Source organism: Lepidochelys olivacea (assembly GCF_965140295.1).
Source record: "Lepidochelys olivacea isolate rLepOli2 genome assembly, chromosome: 3".
Classification (NCBI taxonomy): domain Eukaryota; kingdom Metazoa; phylum Chordata; order Testudines; family Cheloniidae; genus Lepidochelys; species Lepidochelys olivacea.
Window position 1 is genome coordinate 85725200 of NC_140413.1, and position 20021 is coordinate 85745220.

The following is a 20021-nucleotide window of genomic DNA, read 5'->3' on the forward strand; positions in this document are numbered from 1 at the left end:
TCTGAGCCATAAGCTACAGAAGGAAAGATATCTCACCAATTCAGGACAGAAAAATGGATATTAATTTTCTTTAAGAGCAGGAATCTAGTTAAGCAAATAGAAAGGATGAATAATATAATACATAGGATGGAGAGATCTGTTGAATATTTCAATCAAACAGCATGTAAAGGGAATATTAATATTAAAAAGGTAATGGTGTAACACCGACAGGCCCCCCTCATCAGCAGGTGGGATTAAACCTGGGACCTCTGGAGCTAAATGCATGAGCCTCTACTGCATGAGCTAAAAGCCATGTAGCTCTTAACTAAGGGTGTAGAGCAGACTCATTAATTTCTCTCTAAGTGGCCTCAATGCCAGTCAATGGGACAGAGCACCAAACCCAGAAGTTGGGTGGGTTACAATGGCATATGGTTTATTGGTGTAGCTGGGAATCCTACACATTTCTGACCTGCTGGAAGGTAATAAATACATAACTGTTACCCATAAAAACCTCATCTCTAGCCAGATCTCATCTGTGGCCTTTAAAAAAAATGTTACTAAGAAAAGTTGAATTTAGTGGCCATCACACATTTAATTTGTTTCTTATAAATTTTAAAAGTGATGTCAAATGCTTATGACCCAGAAAGGAAGTGACATGCAGCAGTATAAAACCTTAAACTAGGACAAAATAAGGAAAATTATATGAAAACTGAATAGGTCAACAAAGTTCCTTAATTATAAAACAGAAAGAGAGACATTTAAAATTGTCTTTTTAAAAAAATTTACATGGTAAGCATTGGGCATTGCAGAAAACAGGTAGAAGGTTTAGGTATTTACACTTTTCTTGGATATGTTTAATCCATGAAACACATTTTATAGGATGGTACAGTCATACATGTGGATTCGAAAGGAGCAATTGCAAACATAGCCATCATTCTGCACATGGTCTTTATGACTAGCTCAGTGATATGTAAAACTAATAATACTTCTAATCTGAAGATCATTAAATCAAGAAAGACAACCTGGATGGAAATTAGATTAAAAGTGACCAAAAAGAATAGCCATTAGACTTTGTAAGGAAAATACATCCCCAAGAGAGGAATAAGGGTTGGCTAACCTTACTTCAGGTTGCATCATTTGAAAGATAGACTGAAAGAACACAGGATAGGCTTTAAAAACATACGGAAACCATATGTGGATTATATTGAGGATTTGGGAATTAAAGTATAAAACCAAGTATGACTATGTATTGGTTCAACGAATTGCTACATGGCCAAAGTTTATGCTTTCTTGCTTCTTCAAATCATGTGAATTATTTTGTTTTGCCTGTCTGGTAAAATTTGGGAGGTGTTTTGGGGATTCAGTGTGATTATATTAGCTAATGAGTGAGTAGTTAATATGTTTGCAGGGGGGGATAATACAAATATTGATAAAGACTTAAATGTTTTTAAGTTATTACAGCTCTCTTCGCCTCTTCCTTATGCCAACCACAGATGCTAACAAGATAAATTACAACTACTAACATAAATTACAAGTAAACTTTGTAGTTTACTACATTTGTCACCAAATGTGAGGTGATCTATGATATATCTGTATTAAAAACGCTGAACAAAAATAAGTAGTGTTTGTTCTTGCCCATCACAAAAGTATTTTAATAAAATATAATCATCATCTGAATCCAAAGACTCTTCCCCTTAACGACTGGGCTTCTATTCATAATTTTTGTTCATTAAAATAGGTTGAATTTTTATTGTACTACAAAATATATAGAAGAAGATAATATCCGGCATACTTCATTATTCATCTCTGGCCAAAATTTTCTAGCATAGGAGCCTAAAGATAGCCACTTTAATTAAAGTGGCCTGATCTTTATAAGTGATGCGCATTTACAGTTCCCACTGAAGCCATTAAGAGTTGCAGATGATTAGCAACTTTAATGATCAGGACACACTAATTTAGGTGCTTAAATATGGATTTGGGTAACTAACTTTAGGCACCCAAATTTGAAAATGTTGATCATCTGTGTATCTCTCTTTAGTGAAAGCACATCTATTATCCCACAATTTAAAAAATATATATATATTTTCAGATGGACATAGGCATTCAATATACTTATTTTGTTTGGGGTAACACTGTGAGAGTATATAGTATTGTTTAGTAAAAAACCTATGCAAAACAAGTAAGTTCTCTTCCCCAAAAGGTTTAAGGGCTCAAGTTGTGCAGTACAGGAAATGCAAAACATCACAACACAGAAACAAGTGGACATTACTACTGAAATGATTCACAAAACGTGGGATTTTAAGGAGCTTTTTGAAGGAGGAGTGTGAAGGAGCTTTACGTACGTTAACTGGGAGGCTGTTGGAGGCAGCATGAAAAAAGACACAAAGTTGGGAGTGAGCAAAAGAGACAAAGGGGGAAGTTAGGAGTGATGCTGGGGAGAAATGGAAGGAACAAGAGGCTTTTAGAGGAGATGAGGCCAAAGCTTTAGGCGAGAACCAAGTTATGGAGATCCTTGAATGTAACTAATTTTATGCAGAGGAAGAGGGAAAGTTCTTGTAAAGATTAAAAGGTGGAGAGACATGATCAGGTGCATGGGAAAGGAAAATTATTTGATTAACACATATTGCACAGAAAGGAGTAAGGAGAAAGTCAGAGGCCAGAAACTGCTAGGGTAACAAACATTACATCTCAAATAATATATATCAATTAACCAAACTGGGACTATGACTAATCAACAGCCAGACCCATAAGGAGTGGTGAGAACATTAAAACATAGTGATTCCTCATCTATTAGCCATGTGGTGTTTTTTTTTTTTTTTACACAATATGAATACCACACACACAAAAAATTTAGAATAGCAAAGGTTGGTGAAAAGGGTTCTTGAACATGCCACTCAATGCAGCAGTAAAATGGTTCTTGTGGTTACTCTAAAAAACAAAAAGAAAAGGAGTACTTGTGGCACCTTAGAGACTAACCAAGTTTCAGAGTAGCAGCCGTGTTAGTTTGTATTCACAAAAAGAAAAGGAGTACTTGTGGCACCTTAGAGACTAACAAATTTATTTGAGCATAAGCCCACTGAATGCATCCGATGAAGTGAGCAGTAGCTCACAAAAGCTTATGCTCAAATAAATTTGTTAGTCTCTAAGGTGCCACCAGTACTCCTTTTCTTTTTTCTAAAAAACAAGTAAATTCAACTGATGGACAGAATTATTTAAATTATATGCATGTAAAATTATAATATGTAGAATGGAAATATATGTAGAGTACACACATTTTTGTGTAATTTGATTTTGATGAACCTTCAGAAGTGACTCAGTGCAAGACTGTCACCATTTCAGAGCAAGTTGATTCAACTAGATTATATGCAGGAGGATTAAATCTCATGAGTTGATCAGAGTGATCTAAGTTTTCTTTTACTTTGTGCATAGTCTGTGTTTACTTTCCTCAGTAGTGAACTTCTGATAATGTCTTGTATAAATAGCTCTCATTATCTAATATACTTGTAATTACAAGCAATTCAACAATCTGCCACTGACATTAAACATATTGTTAGTAATGCTAACTTCCATATTAGTGATGCCTTTGTAATAACATTGAGACTGACAATGATAAGGACAGAAGTGGCAAGAACATTTTCAAAGGAACTTATTCACCACAAATTACTCTTAGGATGTTTTGTTCTCTTCTGGGCCTGAGCCAAGCCCCCAGATCTAAGAAGCCCATATATTTTGGATGGGGAAATGGAGCTTGAGAATCTGTACCCAAATCCAAAACACAATGTTGTAACAAACCTCAGTCTATAACAGATCAAACCAAATATCAATAGACTTTTGGTGGAAAAATTCCCTTTCTGCCATTGACATGCTATCACTATGAGGAAATGGGCGAGAGATGTAAGTTTTCATTTTAAAAAATCTCCAGAAATCATTTCATATCCTACTCTAAACTCAGTGGAACAGGCCTCACTCATAGCAACATTACAAATTCAGACATTAATAAACTTTGAAATTAGAGTGTAAGACAACTGGATTTTGGTTTTCCACACTAGATATTGATATGGGAAGCCAGTAAACTAATCTCTCTCTCACACTTAATTTTTGTAACAAAAGTTGCAAAAAGAAAGCGTGGAAAGCTTCTTCACACTTCTATTTTAGGGTGACAATTTGGGAACCCCATAACCTATTCCCTTCAAATCTGGTAAGAATATTCAATCTTGCCTTCAAAGCTAATCTTCATTTTTGAAGCTGATATGGCATTTCTCATGGATATTAGAGGGAAGGCCAAAACTGGGCTTATAATACATGCTCAGTTACAACCTTAACTATATTATACACAGACACATATCAGTGTCACATATGAATGTTGTATAAATATTTTAAAAATACAGGAAAATTGCACTTACCCACAAATCATGTTCAGCATAATCAAACAGCAGCCAAACCTTTCTATCACTGTGAGAAAGGAAAACCTTCTGTAATGCAATCACATTGGGGTGCTTCAATTCTCGTAAAAGCTGTAAGTAAAGACACAAAAAAGTCAGTATTTCTGCAGCTACAAAAACCACCATTTACATGATTTCAGTTTGCAATGCAAAGTATCTAATGACAAACGCAACTGTGTTACCAGAAGTGGAGACATGGATAACTATGGTAGGTCATAGCCATGCAAGGTACTTGTAACAAAGTAAGTTTGATCCCCAGACAACATACCCAAAGCAATTCAGTACATTATTGCTATTAATTTCAGAAAGGGCTAGATTGTGCCTAGCTAGGACACGGAGGGAGAGTGATGTGCAGTAAGAATAGCATAAAGAGCCATCCCAACACCAATGGCCTGCTGATGGGTCAAACAGAATTGGAGTTTAGGGGCAACTACATTTCTATTTCTATTGGGAGAAACACACACACCCTGGCTAGCCTCATAAAGGTGTACAGCAATGAACAACCTGCATATGTCAAGCAGCTCAGGAAGGCATGCTGCACAGTGCCTCATGGTGTTCCCCCTGGGGTGGTGTGACTGTGCTTAAATGGCACAATTGAGTCTGAAGGATGTATATCATGCTATATGCTTAAAACAGCATTTTTTCACCACCGGCACATGGCTATTATTAGTAAACATTTCTGTTATTACACACACACACATACCCCCCCACACACACACACCTACAAACACACCCCCCCCTATGTTAAAAGGACATTAAGGTTGCAAAGTCAAACACTCAAAAATTAAGAAATGTCAGCTACACAGGCAACTTTAATTCTATGTGGAGCAGCACTAGAGGGACATGAAACACACTTTGCCACTGCATTTCACAGATATTTGCTGACAGCAGGGGAATGGTGAAACTCAGGAATCTTGCGTTCCATTCCAGCCTCTGGACAGGAGTGTGCTCTATGGAGCACAAAGTCTTCTGCCCGTTCCCCACAAGCTTGACCCATTCAGCCACATCCACTCCAGACTGTCCACGTCCCCATCCTGACTCTCACTACTGGCTCCTTGCACCGTCTCCTCGTTTAACCAGTCCCAATCTCACTTCTCAGGCTTCCCATACCAATCCCAGCGCTCAGACAGCCCTAGTTTCCCCCTCTGGACTCACTCTCCCAGTCTTTCTCCTAGTCCCCACTCCCAGTCTGTGTTCCTTGCTCAGAGAATCCCAGGTCTCCCCACTCACACCCAACTCTTTGCCCCCCGTCCCCTTGCCCAGCCAGTTCCATTCCCCTACTCTGGCTCCTTGTCCCATCCGTCTGTGTCCTCCGCATACCGAGTCCAGTTGCCTTCCTCCTTCCCCCCCACCCCACAAGCTCAGAGTCCCAGTCTCCTGGAATAGAATTCTTGCCCAATCAGTCCCCTCATCACCACCACCAACTGGCTCCTTGTCCAGTCAGTCTCAGTTCTCCCCTCAGATCCTTGTCCAATCTCAGTTCCTCCCCTTCCTCGCATCCTGGCTCTTCGTCAGATCCCATGTCTCTTCCCCTCACCTCCTTTCTCCCACCCCACTGGTTCCCAGTTTGTCTCCTTCCCAACTAATTCCACTCTCCCTCCCACCCCCAGTTTCCCTCTCCCACTAAGACTCCTTGTCCCAGTCTGCTTCTCTCCACCCTTGGATCTGGCTCTTGTCTCCTCTGTATTTGAATCCAGCAGCTTCCTCCTCCATGCTGTCTGGGCCCAGCAGGGGCATCAGTCACTGCACAGGAGAGATGATCTTGCTGTTGTCAGTTTCTGTTCCCGGCCCCAGCCTGGCCCACGGCAGCAATTGCGTAGAAAGTCCTGCTCAGAACCGTGTAGCCCCTGGCTGAAGCATATTCAGTGCAGATGAGGTTTTTTTACTGTAAAGCTCTAGCAAGTCTCTACTGAACACATGCAAACTGGGATTTTTCCAAGACTTATAACTTGCCCAAAGTTGGGCAGATCTTCATAGGGATGGCAAAAGTTGCAATCCTGAGAATAAGGCCAATCCATGTCAAATTTCAAGTCTCTGCTCCAAAGCATGGCTATGCTTGAAGTTTTCAAAGACAACATCACCAGAATTTTTAACTTGGTCAAGACAACATACTTTTCCTTAGTCTCATTCTCAGAAAAGACTGAACTCTTTTGATGGAAATTCCCTCCCCCTCTGCTCACCTCCCAAAAAACATCAATCTGAGGCAGAGACCCAGCATGAAAAATTTCACCCAAAATGTTAAAGAATGGCAAAGTTATAAGCAACTGAAAACAGTCTTATAATAAAAAAAAAACGAGAAGTCCTTGTGGCACCTTAGAAAATAACAAATTTATTTGGGGATAAGCTTTCGTGGGATATAACCCACTTCATCGGATGCATGGAGTGGAAAATACAGTAAGCAGGTATAAATATACAGCACATGAAAAGATGGGAGTTTCCATACCAAGTGGGGGTCAGTGCTAATGAGGCCAATTCAATTAGGGTGGATGTGGCTCATTCCCAGCAGTGGACAAGAAGGTGTGAGTATCAACAGAGGGGAAATTATTTTTTGTAGTGACCCAGTCTTTATTCAGGACTAATTTGATGGTGTCAAGTTTGCAAATTAATTCCAGTTCTTCTGTTTCTGAAGTTTTTTTGTTGAAGAATGGCGACTTTTAAATCTCAGAGCGGTAGCTGTGTTAGTCTGTATCAGCAAAAACAACACGGAGTCCTTGTGGCACCTTAGAGACTAACAAATTTATTTGGGCATAAGCTTTCGTGGGCTAGAACCCACTTCATCAGATGCATGGAGTGGAAAATACAGCAGCAAGTATATATATTGTGACAGGGTCGGGCCAGATGGCTACAGGAGAGTAATAGATATATTAGCCCTAGGTTAAGTAGGTCCCTTTTCCCTGGGTAAGGTAATAGGGAGGTTCCAGAACAATCAGGAACCTTCTGGAGACAATTGAGACAGACAGGCTGATTGACTGCAGGTGTTCTAATGAAGAAGCTGTTAGAATCAATTAAGGCAGGCTAATCAGGGCACCTGGGTTTAAAAAGGAGCTCACTTCAGTTTGTGGTGCACATGTAAGGAGCTGGGAGCAAGAGGCACTAGGAGCTGAGATTGAGAACGCATACTGTTGGAGGACTGAGGAGTTACAAGCATTATCAGACACCAGAAGGAAGGTCCTATGGTGAGGAGAAAGAAGGTGTTGGGAGGAGGCCCTGGGGAAGTAGCCCAGGGAGTTGTAGCTGTCACACAGCTGTTCCAGGAGGCACTCTAGACAGCTGCATTCCACAGGGCCCTGGGCTGGAACCCAGGGTAGAGGGCGGGCCTGGGTTCCCCCCAAACCTCCCAACTCCTGGTCAGACACAGAAGGAGTTGACCTAGACTGTGGGTTCACGAAAATGGCCAAATTGAAGGCTTCTGTGAAGCTCCAAGGCGAGCAAATCTGCCAATAAGCGCAAGACCCACCAAGGTAGAGGAGGAACTTTGTCACAACATACACAGTAATGAAAAGATGGGAGTTGCCTTACCAAGAGGGGGGCCAGTCTAAAGAGACAATTCAATTAACAGTAGAATACCAAGGGACGAAAAATCACCTTTTTAGTGATCACACCTTCTTGTCAACTGTTTGAAATGGACCGCCCTCATTACCACTGCAAAAGTGATTTTTCCTCCCTTTGTATTCTACTGTTAATTGAATTGTCTCATCAGACTGACCCCCTGCTTGATAAGGCAACTCCCATCTTTTCATGTAATATGTATATATATACCTGCCACTGTGTTTTCCACTCCATGCATCTGATGAAGTGGATTCTAGACCATGAAAGCTTATGCCCAAATAAATTTGTTAGTCTCTAAGGTGCCACAAGGACTCTTAGTTGACTTTTAAGTCTGTTATTGAGTATCCAGGGAGATTGAAGTGCTCTCCTACTGGTTTTTGAATGTTACAATTCTTGATGTCTGATTTGTGTCCATTTATTCTTTTACGTAGAGACTGTCCAGTTTGGTCAATGTACATGGCAGAGGGGCATTGCTGGAACATGATGGCATATATCACATTGGTAGATGTGCAGGTGAACAAGCCCCTGATGGTGTGGCTGATGTGGTTGGGTCCTATGATGGTGTCCCTTGAATAGATATGCGGACAGAGTTGGCAACGGGGTTTGTTGCAGGGGTTGGTTCCTGGGTTAGTGTTTCTGTTGTGTGGTGTGTTGTTGCTGGTGAGTATTTGCTGCAGGTTGGGGGGCTGTCTGTACATGAGGACTGGCCTGTCTCCCAACGTCTGTGAGAGTGAGGGATCGTCCTTCAGGATAGGTTGTAGATCCATGATGATGCGCTGGAGAGGCTTTAGTTGGGGGCTGTAGGTGATGGCTAGTGGCATTCTGTTACTTCCTTTGTTGGGCCTGTCCTGTAGTAGGTGACTTCTGGGTACCCTTCTGGCTCTGTCAATCTGTTTCTTCACTTCCCCAGGTGGGTACTGTAGTTTTAACAATGCCTGATAGAGATCCTGTAGGTGTTTGTCTCTGTCTGAGGGATTAGAGCAAATGTGGTTGTATCTGAGGGCTTGGCTGTAGACAATGGATCGTGTGATGTGGTCTGGATGAAAGCTGGAGGCATGTAGGTAAGTATAGCGGTCAGAAGGGTTCTGGTATAGGGTGGTGTTTATTTGACCATCACTTATTTGTACTGTAGTGTCCAGGAAGTGGATCTCTTGTAATGGTAAGTGGTCTTATAATGGTAAGTGTTGGGCAATCTGAATACTAACCAGGCAACCAGCCCAGCCTATAATGATAGCACCCAAAGGCAGCAATTGAGATTTGAGCTCCATTGTGTTGGGTGCTATACAAACATAAATAAGATACAAGCTGTGTGTGTTTACAAGCTAAAATATACAAAACAGGGTAGGGGACAGGGTTGCATCATACAAACAAATGAATCTGGTGAAGAATTTGGAACAGCTTCGTTAGTTACATGGTTTGTGGTAGAAAAAGGTCTGCAGATTGTAAGCCCTTAAGGGCAAGTAGTGTCTTATCCATGTTTGTAGTGTGACCTTTGGGTGCTACCATAATATAAATATTTAATAATACATAATAAGAAAGAGAGATAGTCACTGTATTAATATTGCTTCATCTTGCTTTTACAACTTATGGTCAAATGTCTATCCACACCTAAATGATAAAAGCCTACAGGCAGGGCATCAGTACGCTGACATTATCAACCTTCTATTTTACTTGTTCCAAATCCCTGTTTTGTGATTGAGATTGAAGCCCCTACTCAGCAGGGGTAACAGTCAGGGTCCGAGTAATGTTTAAGAGGACCCATAATTAAATTGTTTGTTTGAGGATCCACAACTGAATGGTAGGATAAGGGCACAGGGTTGTATACCCACGGTTTAATTCTGGTAAATAAGTTCAGCCTTTCAAAAAGGCTGGGAACCAGTGCTTTCGAAGTACCATTATGGGTAAGGTATCAGTTCTCAAAGGAACTGTGTAAGCTCATTTGAGAAGGGGATTGGTCATTTCTATTTATCAGTAAATCAACATGACCTTCATGGGCACTACTGCTCCTGGAGTTCATGCCAGTTCCTGTTTCTCTCCTCTTATGGAAGGAGTGGAAACTGAGTCTCTTGGGAACAGAAGCCCTCATGATTGATTCTGTCCCCAAAGTCTCTGACATCTACTGCTTGCTCATTCTTCACCAAGACAAGCATGAATGTCAGTTAAAAATATTTTTCATGCTATTTAATCGTTTAAAAAATTATCCTGAATACTAATCCAGTTTGTAATTGCATTTCAAAGAGCAGAAGAGGAGGAACCAGATGGCTAAGAAGATTGACAGAATGTAAAGCGTGTTTTCCTATAAACCACTGCTTCATTTCCAGGCTAGGTCTGTAGTGATCACAGTCATTACTAGTCTCAGCAGTCAGTTTGAATAGACAAATGCTGAGGCACACTTTCAAGGCAGAGTGGGGGAAGACTTTCTGATATACTGCTGGGGTTTTCAAACCTTTTTTTATAGAGAAGACTTTATCTTAACAGAGACATTGTCTTGTGGACCACCTTGAGCACGCCTTTATTTAGCCTAAGCCCCTGCAGGATTTACAATTTCCTTGAGTTGTTAGCAGTCTAGGGCCCATGATACACAACTGAGCAGTTCAGAATCCATTTGAAAAAGAGCAGTACTAATCAGATCACGAAAACACAAATTCTATGCCATAGATCTGATGCCAATTTGCCATTATACAATGATACAGCTGAGAAATAGGAAAGAATACACAACACATGATTTACAACATATGTGCATTCTGGAATTCTAAAAACAAATATGTTACTGCCATTAAAACTAAAGAAATCTTATATCAGTGGGCACATATCAGCACAACTTGACTAGTAAGTGAAACATGTGCAAAAACAATGGAGTACCAAGAAGTTAGAGGAGAGAGATTCTTTCACACTACAGAAGCAATGATTATTTTTTTTAGGCAAGAGACACAGATACACACCAACTGATATTCTAAGTATTTTAATTAATATTTTAAAATATTTTATGTATATTATAGCATTTGAAATAAGAAGGCATGAAAAACCCCCTTGTCCAAAGCTTCAAGATTAAACCTGAGAAGAACTAGACTATGATTAGCCTATCCACTTACAAGGATTTCATAAAACTCAGAAAAATTACTGCTTTGGTTTTATGTAAAGTATGTTGGTTTTATGTAACATATGTTTTTAATTTACTGCATAAAACTGATACATCTGATCCTAAAATTGAAGGAGTACTGCATTTAAATGGAATATCAAGAATTCTCCCTGAAAAAAGTGGTTGTGTTTTTCAGTTACTGTATAAGCCTCTGGGTAAATCTGTGTAGTCACAATCACAGAAGCCAAGAAAGTCCCACCAAATTATCTAAATTTGTTTGTGCATGTTACAAAAGTACACACTGTATACATGCTTTTTTAAATACTCATGTTCTGAAAGCCAAATTAAATATATTAACATTTCAAAAGAATGTTGAGAGGCTGCCAAGTGAAATTAACTAGGAAGATTTCTAAATAATTAAATTGTAAACGCACAAACTAAATGAAAGATCCTTACAGTAGAATCTCAGAGTCATGAATGCCCCGGGAATGGAGGTTGTTCATAACTCTGAACAAGACATTATGATTGTTCTTTCAAAACTTCACAACTGAACATTGAGTTAATACAGCTTTGAAACTTTACTATGCAGAAGAAAAATACTGCTTTTCCTTTTTTTTTTTTTAGTAGCTTATGTTTAACAGTTTGTCGGCATCCTTTCGTCTGTGAGAGATGGTGGGAATTGCAGCCTCTGATGTAGATGGTTTGCAATGTCTCATGTGACTGAATAGTTCAATACGAAATTTGCATGATCTTTAGCAATTATTGCAAATGCATGTATCTTGGTTCGGAGCTGCTTGCTTCCTATGGGCTCCTTTCTCTTCAAGCTGTAGTAGTCAGCTTCTGTCATGGACTTGCTATCCTCTCTATCAGAGTATCAGCCACTTGTTACAATCACTTGCCAAGGTTTCTCACTGGTCAAGATCAATTTCAAATTCCTTCATATCTCGCTTACATATGTCTTTATGGCGAAGCTTGGGTTGTCCTGTTGTTCTTGTTTCCTCTGATAGCTCCCCATATAACATGTCCTTGGGTGTTCGTCGGTCTTCCAGCCTACTCAGATGGCCCAGCCAGAGCAGTCATCTTTGCTTGAGGAGGGCTGTCACACTTGGTAAATTTTCCCTTCAAAGAACTTATGTGTTGGTGAGTTTATCTTGCCATTTGGTGTTGCGTATGTGGCATAAACAATGTAGGTGGAAACTGTTTAACCTTTTCTCCTGATGGGCATAAGTTGTCCGTGTTTCCCCACCATACATGACAGTGCTGCGGAGGCAAGCTTGGTATACTAGCATTTTGGTCTTCATCAGTGGTGGGCAACCTGAGGCCCATCAGGGTAGTCTGATTGTGGGCCATGAGACATTTTGCTGACATTGACCGTCTGCAGGCACGGCCCCCCGCAGCTCCCAGTGGCCGCGGTTCGCCATTCCCAGCCAATGGGAGCTGCAGGAAGCAGCAGCCAGCACGACAGGTTGAAGGAGTTTCCCATCGGATCTTGTGTGGAGATGCACTCTATCTTTCATGTATGTCCTTACATGCACAGTTCGAGAGTACTAATTCCAAACAGTGTAGAGGCATGATCACATCCTTGCTTCACTCCACTTTTCATCTCAAAGCTGTCCAAAGTGGACCCATCAAACTGGACAGTTGCTCTCATGTCGTTGTGGAATGAATGTATAAGACTTAACAGGGTTGGTGGGCATCCTATCTTTTCTAGTATGCAAATAGACCTGCTCTGCTGACTGTGTTGAATGCTTTGCTTAGGTCTACAAAGGCGGCGTACAATGGTCAGTTTTGCTCTCTTCACTTTTCTTGCAGTTGATGCAGAGAAAATATCATGTCTGTAGTTGATCTTCCAAGCCCTGAATCCACACCGTGATTCAGGGTAGACATGCTTCGTCAGCTGTTGTAGGTGCACTAAGATGAATTTTGCGAAAGTTCTTCCTGCTACACTTAGCCCTGGTCTACACTAGGACTTTAGGTCGAATTTAGCAGCATTAAATCGATGTAAATCTGCACCCGTCCACACGATGAACCCCTTTATTTCAACTTAAAGGGCTCTTAAAATTAATTTCCTTACTCCACCCCTGACAAGTGGATTAGCGCTTAAATCGGCCTTGCTGGCTCGAATTTGGGGTACTGTGGACACAATTTGACGGTATTGGCCTCCGGGAGCTATCCCAGAGTGCTCCATTGTGACCGCTCTGGACAGCACTCTCAACTCAGATGCACTGGCCAGGTAGACAGGAAAAGAACTGCGAACTTTTGAATCTCATTTCCTGTTTGGCCAGCATGGCAAGCTGCAGGTGACCATGCAGAGCTCATCAGCAGAGGTGACCATGATGGAGTCCCAGAATCGCAAAAGAGCTCCAGCATGGACCTAACGGGAGGTACGGGATCTGATCGCTGTATGGGGAGAGGAATCCGTGCTATCAGAACTCCGTTCCAGTTTTTGAAATGCCAAAACCTTTGTCAAAATCTACCAGGGCATGAAGGACAGAGGCCATAACAGTGACCCGAAGCAGTGCTGCGTGAAACTGAAGAAGCTGAGGCAAGCCTACCAGAAAACCAGAGAGGCGAACGGCCGCTCCGGGTCAGAGCCCCAAACATGCCGCTTCTATGATGAGCTGCATGCCATTTTAGGGGGTTCAGCCACCACTACCCCAGCCGTGTTGTTTGACTCCTTCAATGGAGATGGAGGCAATACGGAAGCAGGTTTTGGGGACGAAGAAGATGAGGAGGAGGAGGAGGTTGTAGATAGCTCACAGCAAGCAAGTGGAAAAACCGGTTTTCCTGACAGCCAGGAACTGTTTCTCACCCTGGACCTGGAGCCAGTACCCCCCGAACCCACCCAAGGCTGCCTCCTGGACCAGCAGGCGGAGAAGGGACCTCCAGTGAGTGTACCTTTTAAAATACTATACATGGTTTAAAAGCAAGCATATGAAAGGATTACTTTGCCCTGGCATTTGCGGCTCTCCTGGATGTACTCCCACAGCCTTTGCAAAAGGTTTCTGGGGAGGGCATTTCAACATCCCCAACAGTTATTTTCTGGTCTGGGAATAAAGTCCCTTCCTGCAGCTTTTGAAACAGACCAGAGTTCCTGAAGATGCGAGCGTCATGTACCTTTCCCGGCCATCCCACGTTGATGTTGGTGAAACGTCCCTTGTGATCCACCAGAGCTTGCAGCACTATTGAAAAGTACCCATTGCGGTTTATGTACTCGCCGGCTTGGTGCTCCAGTGCCAAGATAGGGATATGGGGTCCGTCTATGCCCCACCACAGTTAGGGAATCCCATTGCAGCAAAGCCATCCACTATGACCTGCACATTTCCCAGGGTCACTACCCTTGATATCAGCAGATCTTTGATTGCGTGGGCTACTTGCATCACAGCAGCCCCCACAGTAGATTTGCCCACTCCAAATTGATTCCCAACTGACCGGTAGCTGTCTGGCGTTGCAAGCTTCCACAGGGCTATCGCCACTCGCTTCTCAACTGTGAGGGCTGCTCTCATCTTGGTATTCATGCGCCTCAGGGCAGGGGAAAGCAGGTCACAAAGTTCCATGAAAGTGCCCTTACGCATGCGAAAGTTTCACAGCCACTGGGAATCGTCCCAGACCTGCAACACTATGCGGTCCCACCAGTCTGTGCTTGTTTCCCGAGCCCAGAATTGGCATTCCACAGCATGAACCTGCCCCATTAGCACCATGATGCATGCATTGGCAGGGCCCATGCTTTCAGAGAAATCTGTGTCCATGTCCTGATCACTCACGTGACCGCGCTGATGTCGCCTCCTCGCCCGGTAATGCTTTGCCAGGTTCTGGTGCTGCATATACCGCTGGATAATGCGTGTGGTGTTTAATGTGCTCCTAATTGCCAAAGTGAGCTGAGTGGCCTCCATGCTTGCCTTGGTATGGCGTCCGCACAGAAAAAAGGCGCGGAACAATTGTCTGCTGTTGCTCTGACGGAGGGAGGGGCGACTGACGACACGGCTTACAGGGTTGGCTTCAGGGAGCTAAAATCAACAAAGGGGGTGGCTTTACATCAAGGAGTATTTCAGGCAGGACTTCACGGAGGGTTCCAGTAAGAAATGGTGCACCTAAGTTATTGTTCTTATTGGAACAAGGAGGTTAGCCTGGCCTCTGATTGATACATGGCTAGATTTACCTCGCTGCACCTTCTCTGTGAGTGACTGCAGTGTGACCTAGAGGAATGAGTCCCCTAGACAGGGGAGGAGGCAAATGAGTACAAAACAAATCTGGTCTATTTCTTGTTTTGATCCACTCCATCTATCTTTTACATCTTTGGCTGGCAGCAGACGGTGCAGAAGGACTGCATGCCATCCACATCTCATGGCTGCTCGGCAGAAGATGGTACAGTACGACTGCTAGCCATCCTCATCTCTTGCCTGCCCGGCAGAAGACGGTACAATACGACTGCTAGCCATCCTCATCTCTTGCCTGCCCGGCAGAAGATGGTACAGTACGACTGCTAGCAATCCGTATCGCCTGCCTGCTCACCATAAGACGGTTCAATAGGACTGACTGCAGGACTAAAGAGAATGACCTGGTCAAGTCATTCCAAATTTAGTCCCTGCACCCATGTCTGTCCAGGCGCTCCCAGGCGACGTGGCCAGGAGCACCTCGGACACGATGAGGACGGCTACCAGTTGTATTGCACCGTCTGCTGCCACAAGGCAATGGGTTGCTGCTACTGTGTAGCAATGCCGTACCGCGTCTGCCAGCACCCAGGAGACATACGGTGACAGTTACCTGAGCGGGCTCCATGCTTGCCGTGGTATGGCGTCTGCACAGGTAACTCAGGAAAAAAGGCGCGAAACGATTATCTGCCCTTGCTTTCACGGAGGGAGGGAGGGAGGGAAGGGGGGCCTGACAATATGTACCCAGAACCACCCGCGACAATGTTTTAGCCCCATCAGGCATTGGGATCTCAACCCAGAATTCCAATGGGCAGCGGAGACTGCGGGAACTGTGGGATAGCTACCCACAGTGCAACGCTCCGGAAGTCGACTCTAGCCTCGGTACTGTGGAAGCACTCCGCCGAGTTAATGCACTTAATGCACTCAGAGCATTTTCTGTGGGGACACACACACTCGAATATATAAAACCTATTTCTAAAAAAACGACTTCTATAAATTCGACCTTATTCCGTAGTGTAGACATACCCTTAGTAGCAAGATACCCCTGTAGTTGTTTCAGTGGTCCTTTTCGCTTTTATTTTTATACAAAATAATGATGTTTGTGTCACGCGTCTCTTGTGGTACCTCACCCTCTTTCCAGCAATTAAGTAGCAGCCGATGAAGATATGGTAATAGGCATAGGTGCCGACTCTGTGGGTGCTCCGAGGTTGGAGCACCCTCAGGAAAAAAATGGTGGGCACTGAGCCCCCACAGGCAGCCCCTCATCAGAACCTCCCCCTCCTTCCCCGCACCTTCCACAGATCAGCTGTTTCGCAGCATCAGGAGGTGCTGGGAGGGAGGGGGAGGAGCGAGGGCACAGCACACTTGAGGGAGGGGACAGAACTGGAAGGGAAGAGGTGGGGCGGGGAGAGGAAGAGGCATGGTGGGGGCAGGGCAGGGGTGGGAACAAGCAGGGTGGGGGTGGGGCATTGGGGGAAGGAGTGGAGTGGAGGCGGGGCTTGGGCAGAGCCGGGGTGGGAGCATTCCCGGCAGATTAGAAACTCGGCACATATGGTAATAGGCTGTCTTTCCCGCACTTGAGGATTTCCGCTAGGATGCCATCTTTTCCAGGAGCCTTGCCACTTGTCAGCAAATCAATGGCCTTTCTTAGCTCTTCTACACATCTAGCTCTGACATGGCCTGTAGAGTTGGTATTTGATCCAGTGATTCGGTGGTGATGTTTCTTTCATCTACATATAGCTCTGAATAGTGTTTGACACAACAAGACAACTGTTTGCTTTTATCTGTAATGATTTCACCACTGAGTGATTTGAGTGGGGCAACCTTGTTGACAGTGGAACTAATAGCTTTCTTCAGACCATCATACAGGACTTTGAGGTTTCCTGTGTCTGAAGCTCTCTGTATCTCTTCACAGAGCTTGATCCAGTAATGATATGCACAGCGTCTGCCTGCTTGCCTGATTGCGTACTTCCGGTTCCAAATGAGGTGTGTGGTTGACTGAATGTAACTCTGGTGTTTGTAACTCTCAGGTTCTACTGTATTTACACTTGCTGGCTGGATAAATGTATATGATTAAATCAGCAGCTTTGTCTCAAGCAGCTACAGTAGCTTTGAATACAGAACACTAACTGCTGTTCTTTAAAAATATATCAGATAGATATTAGTTTATGTCATACAACATTCTTTTAAGATCAAGGTGATAAAAGCTACTGTCCAGAGACTAGCAAAGTTACACATACTGTAATTCAAATAATCATTCTGTCTACACTGATTTTTTTTCTTCATTAGGGCTCTGCATGGGCACAGGAGTCTGCCCACATGAATCCAAGTGCAGGGTCATGATCTAAACTTGCAGTATGTTCAAAATTCAATATTGAATATTTAGATATTTGATTCCCTGAGATAAATCCATCCTCTGGTCATTCAAATCAGACACCAAAATTCTCCAAATATTTTTTTAATTAGATTACAGGCTGAGGCTGCTTGGAGCAGGGTCCATCAAGCTCTCTCAATTCTATATAACACCAGGTATATATTAGGTATTCGTATATTTTTATAAAAAGAAAAGGATTACTTGTGGCACCTTAGAGACTAACAAATTTATGTTCATGACATTCAATTTTTGTACAATATTATATGATCTGTGCTCTAACATGAACAAAGATGCTCATTAAAGAGTAGATTACATCATTTTAGTAATATCCTTATCTGTCCCTTTTGAGTTAATGTTTTTTTAGACTTCTAAATGGAATGAAGTCAGCTATCATTTATAGCCACATTGAAAGTGCTGTTGCAACAGCAGCAGCCCACATAACATGTATAAACATTAGATCTTTTTCCATAAATATTTAAACAATTATAGTGAATCATACAATCAAAACAGTAAAAGTTATTTTGCTGCTGAACAACAAACCGCATGCTGTGCAACATTTGGTCCTTAAAAAGGGATTCTAAATATATCAAACTTGCAGCATAAAGAAGTGGTACTTGTCAAAATAAATTACCCAGAACAGAAGATTTTTTTTTTGTTAGGGTTGCTGTCACCAACATCATGATTTCAGATAAGATTTCATGGAAGTCATAAGCAGGAAGTGGACATTTCCCCCTCAGAGTTCATAATAACCTATTCTGAAGGGACAGATCAATTACCTGTCATTCATGAGAGGCACTCTCTGACTCATTGCTTCTTCACAGCAATTAAAAATAAAAGTTTACTTCATAGTTATAGCCAAGAGATACTGCTGTAGATCTGCTGAAGTTATACCAAACTGTAAGTTGGTACTTGCCACAGTAGTTAAATACAAGTAGGTATCAATAGCTTTAATTTTATAGAATGTTTCCAAATGCTTCACTATGTAGTATTGAAGACTGTTGCCAGTAAGTTTCCATTCTAAATTCAATGGGAAACCAGTACAGGAAAGATGTTTAAAACTTCTTCCAGGTGGTTATGCTATTTAATGTGCCCAGAACCTGAGTTTAGGATACACTACAAGGGAAAATTTTTAAAAATGTATATTCACAATGATGTTGATGTACACTGAAGAAGCCTAGAAAGAGATTTATATCATGGTATACCTCGAATTTATTTCAGATATCCTAATTATACCCTGTTTAGATCCCTGATGATTCTAATTATATTGCTGGTATTCCATAGTATACCATAATTTTCCAAAGACTATCTCTATAAATTTTGTCATATGCCTTCCGGAAAGCTATAAAATTCATCACAAGTGCTGTTTGCCATTCCACACTTTGTTGTATATGTCTGAGAACTACAATTGGTCTTCATATTATCTCAAGGGTCTAAAAACTGCTTGTTACTCTCTAAGTTGGAAGTCTATTTGTTTCTTGATATGTTTCAGGATGACATTACACATGATGTTCCCAGGCACTGCAAGTAATGTGATTCCTCTCCAGTTATTGCAGCTGGCAAGCTCACCCTTCTTTGGCAATATTACTAAAAGGCCTCTCTTCTACCAGGCTGGGTTATTTTCTTCATAGCATATTCTATCCAAAAACATAAGGAAAGCCTGGAGCATTGTTCCAACACTTGCTTTAAGTATCTGTCCAGTAATGTTGCCCTCTCCAGCTGCAATCTCATTTTTGAGAGTTTACTGATGGCTTTAACTTATTCCATTGTAATATCTTCTAAATCAATATCAAGTTCTAGTAGAAGCTCCTCATCATGTATTCCTAGTAGTTCATTTGGATCAGAGATAGTGACAACAGCAGCAAGGGGTTTTTAGCGACAACTGGAGTAAGGCAAGGATGTACTATGTCCATTATGTCCCCACTATTGTTTGTACTGGTAATGTGGTAATTGTTTGTACTATGTCATGAGGAAAGTAACTGCAGAAGGCAACCAAGGAATTTTATGGACAAATGATAAAGCACAATGGGATGACCTCATTTTTGCTACTGACCTTGTCCTGATTAGTTCAACACATCAGAAGGAAGAAAATACATCTTTTGGCAGATACAGATGTTGATTTGTTCTTCAAGAAGGGGAAGGCAAAATATACAACTATCAATGTCCCAAAACTAACCAGAGTGGATGCAGAAACACTAGAAGAAGTCAGTCATTTTACTTACCTAGGGGTGAGATGTGCAATGATGGTGACACCACGCAGGATGTGAAGCAACAAATATCAAAAGCAGTAAACAATTTTTATAAACTTGAAAAGATTTGGAAAAGTAGCATGATTGGCACCAACAAAACCACACATTTTTAACTCCAGTGTCATGTCTGTCCTTTACGGAGCAGAATCATGGAAATCTACAATAGAAATTAATAAGATCAACTCATTCCAAAGTAAAAGC

General features: G+C 42.1%; 1 protein-coding gene across 1 annotated transcript in view; it reads right to left on the reverse strand.

Moving 5' to 3' along the window:
- The window catches only part of CDK19 (cyclin dependent kinase 19), a 217847-nt gene that overhangs the window by 95378 nt on the left and 102448 nt on the right, over positions 1-20021 (reverse strand). The window contains 1 exon segment of the mRNA XM_084623122.1: positions 4383-4493. Within this exon segment, the coding sequence (XP_084479248.1) occupies positions 4383-4493 (111 nt within the window).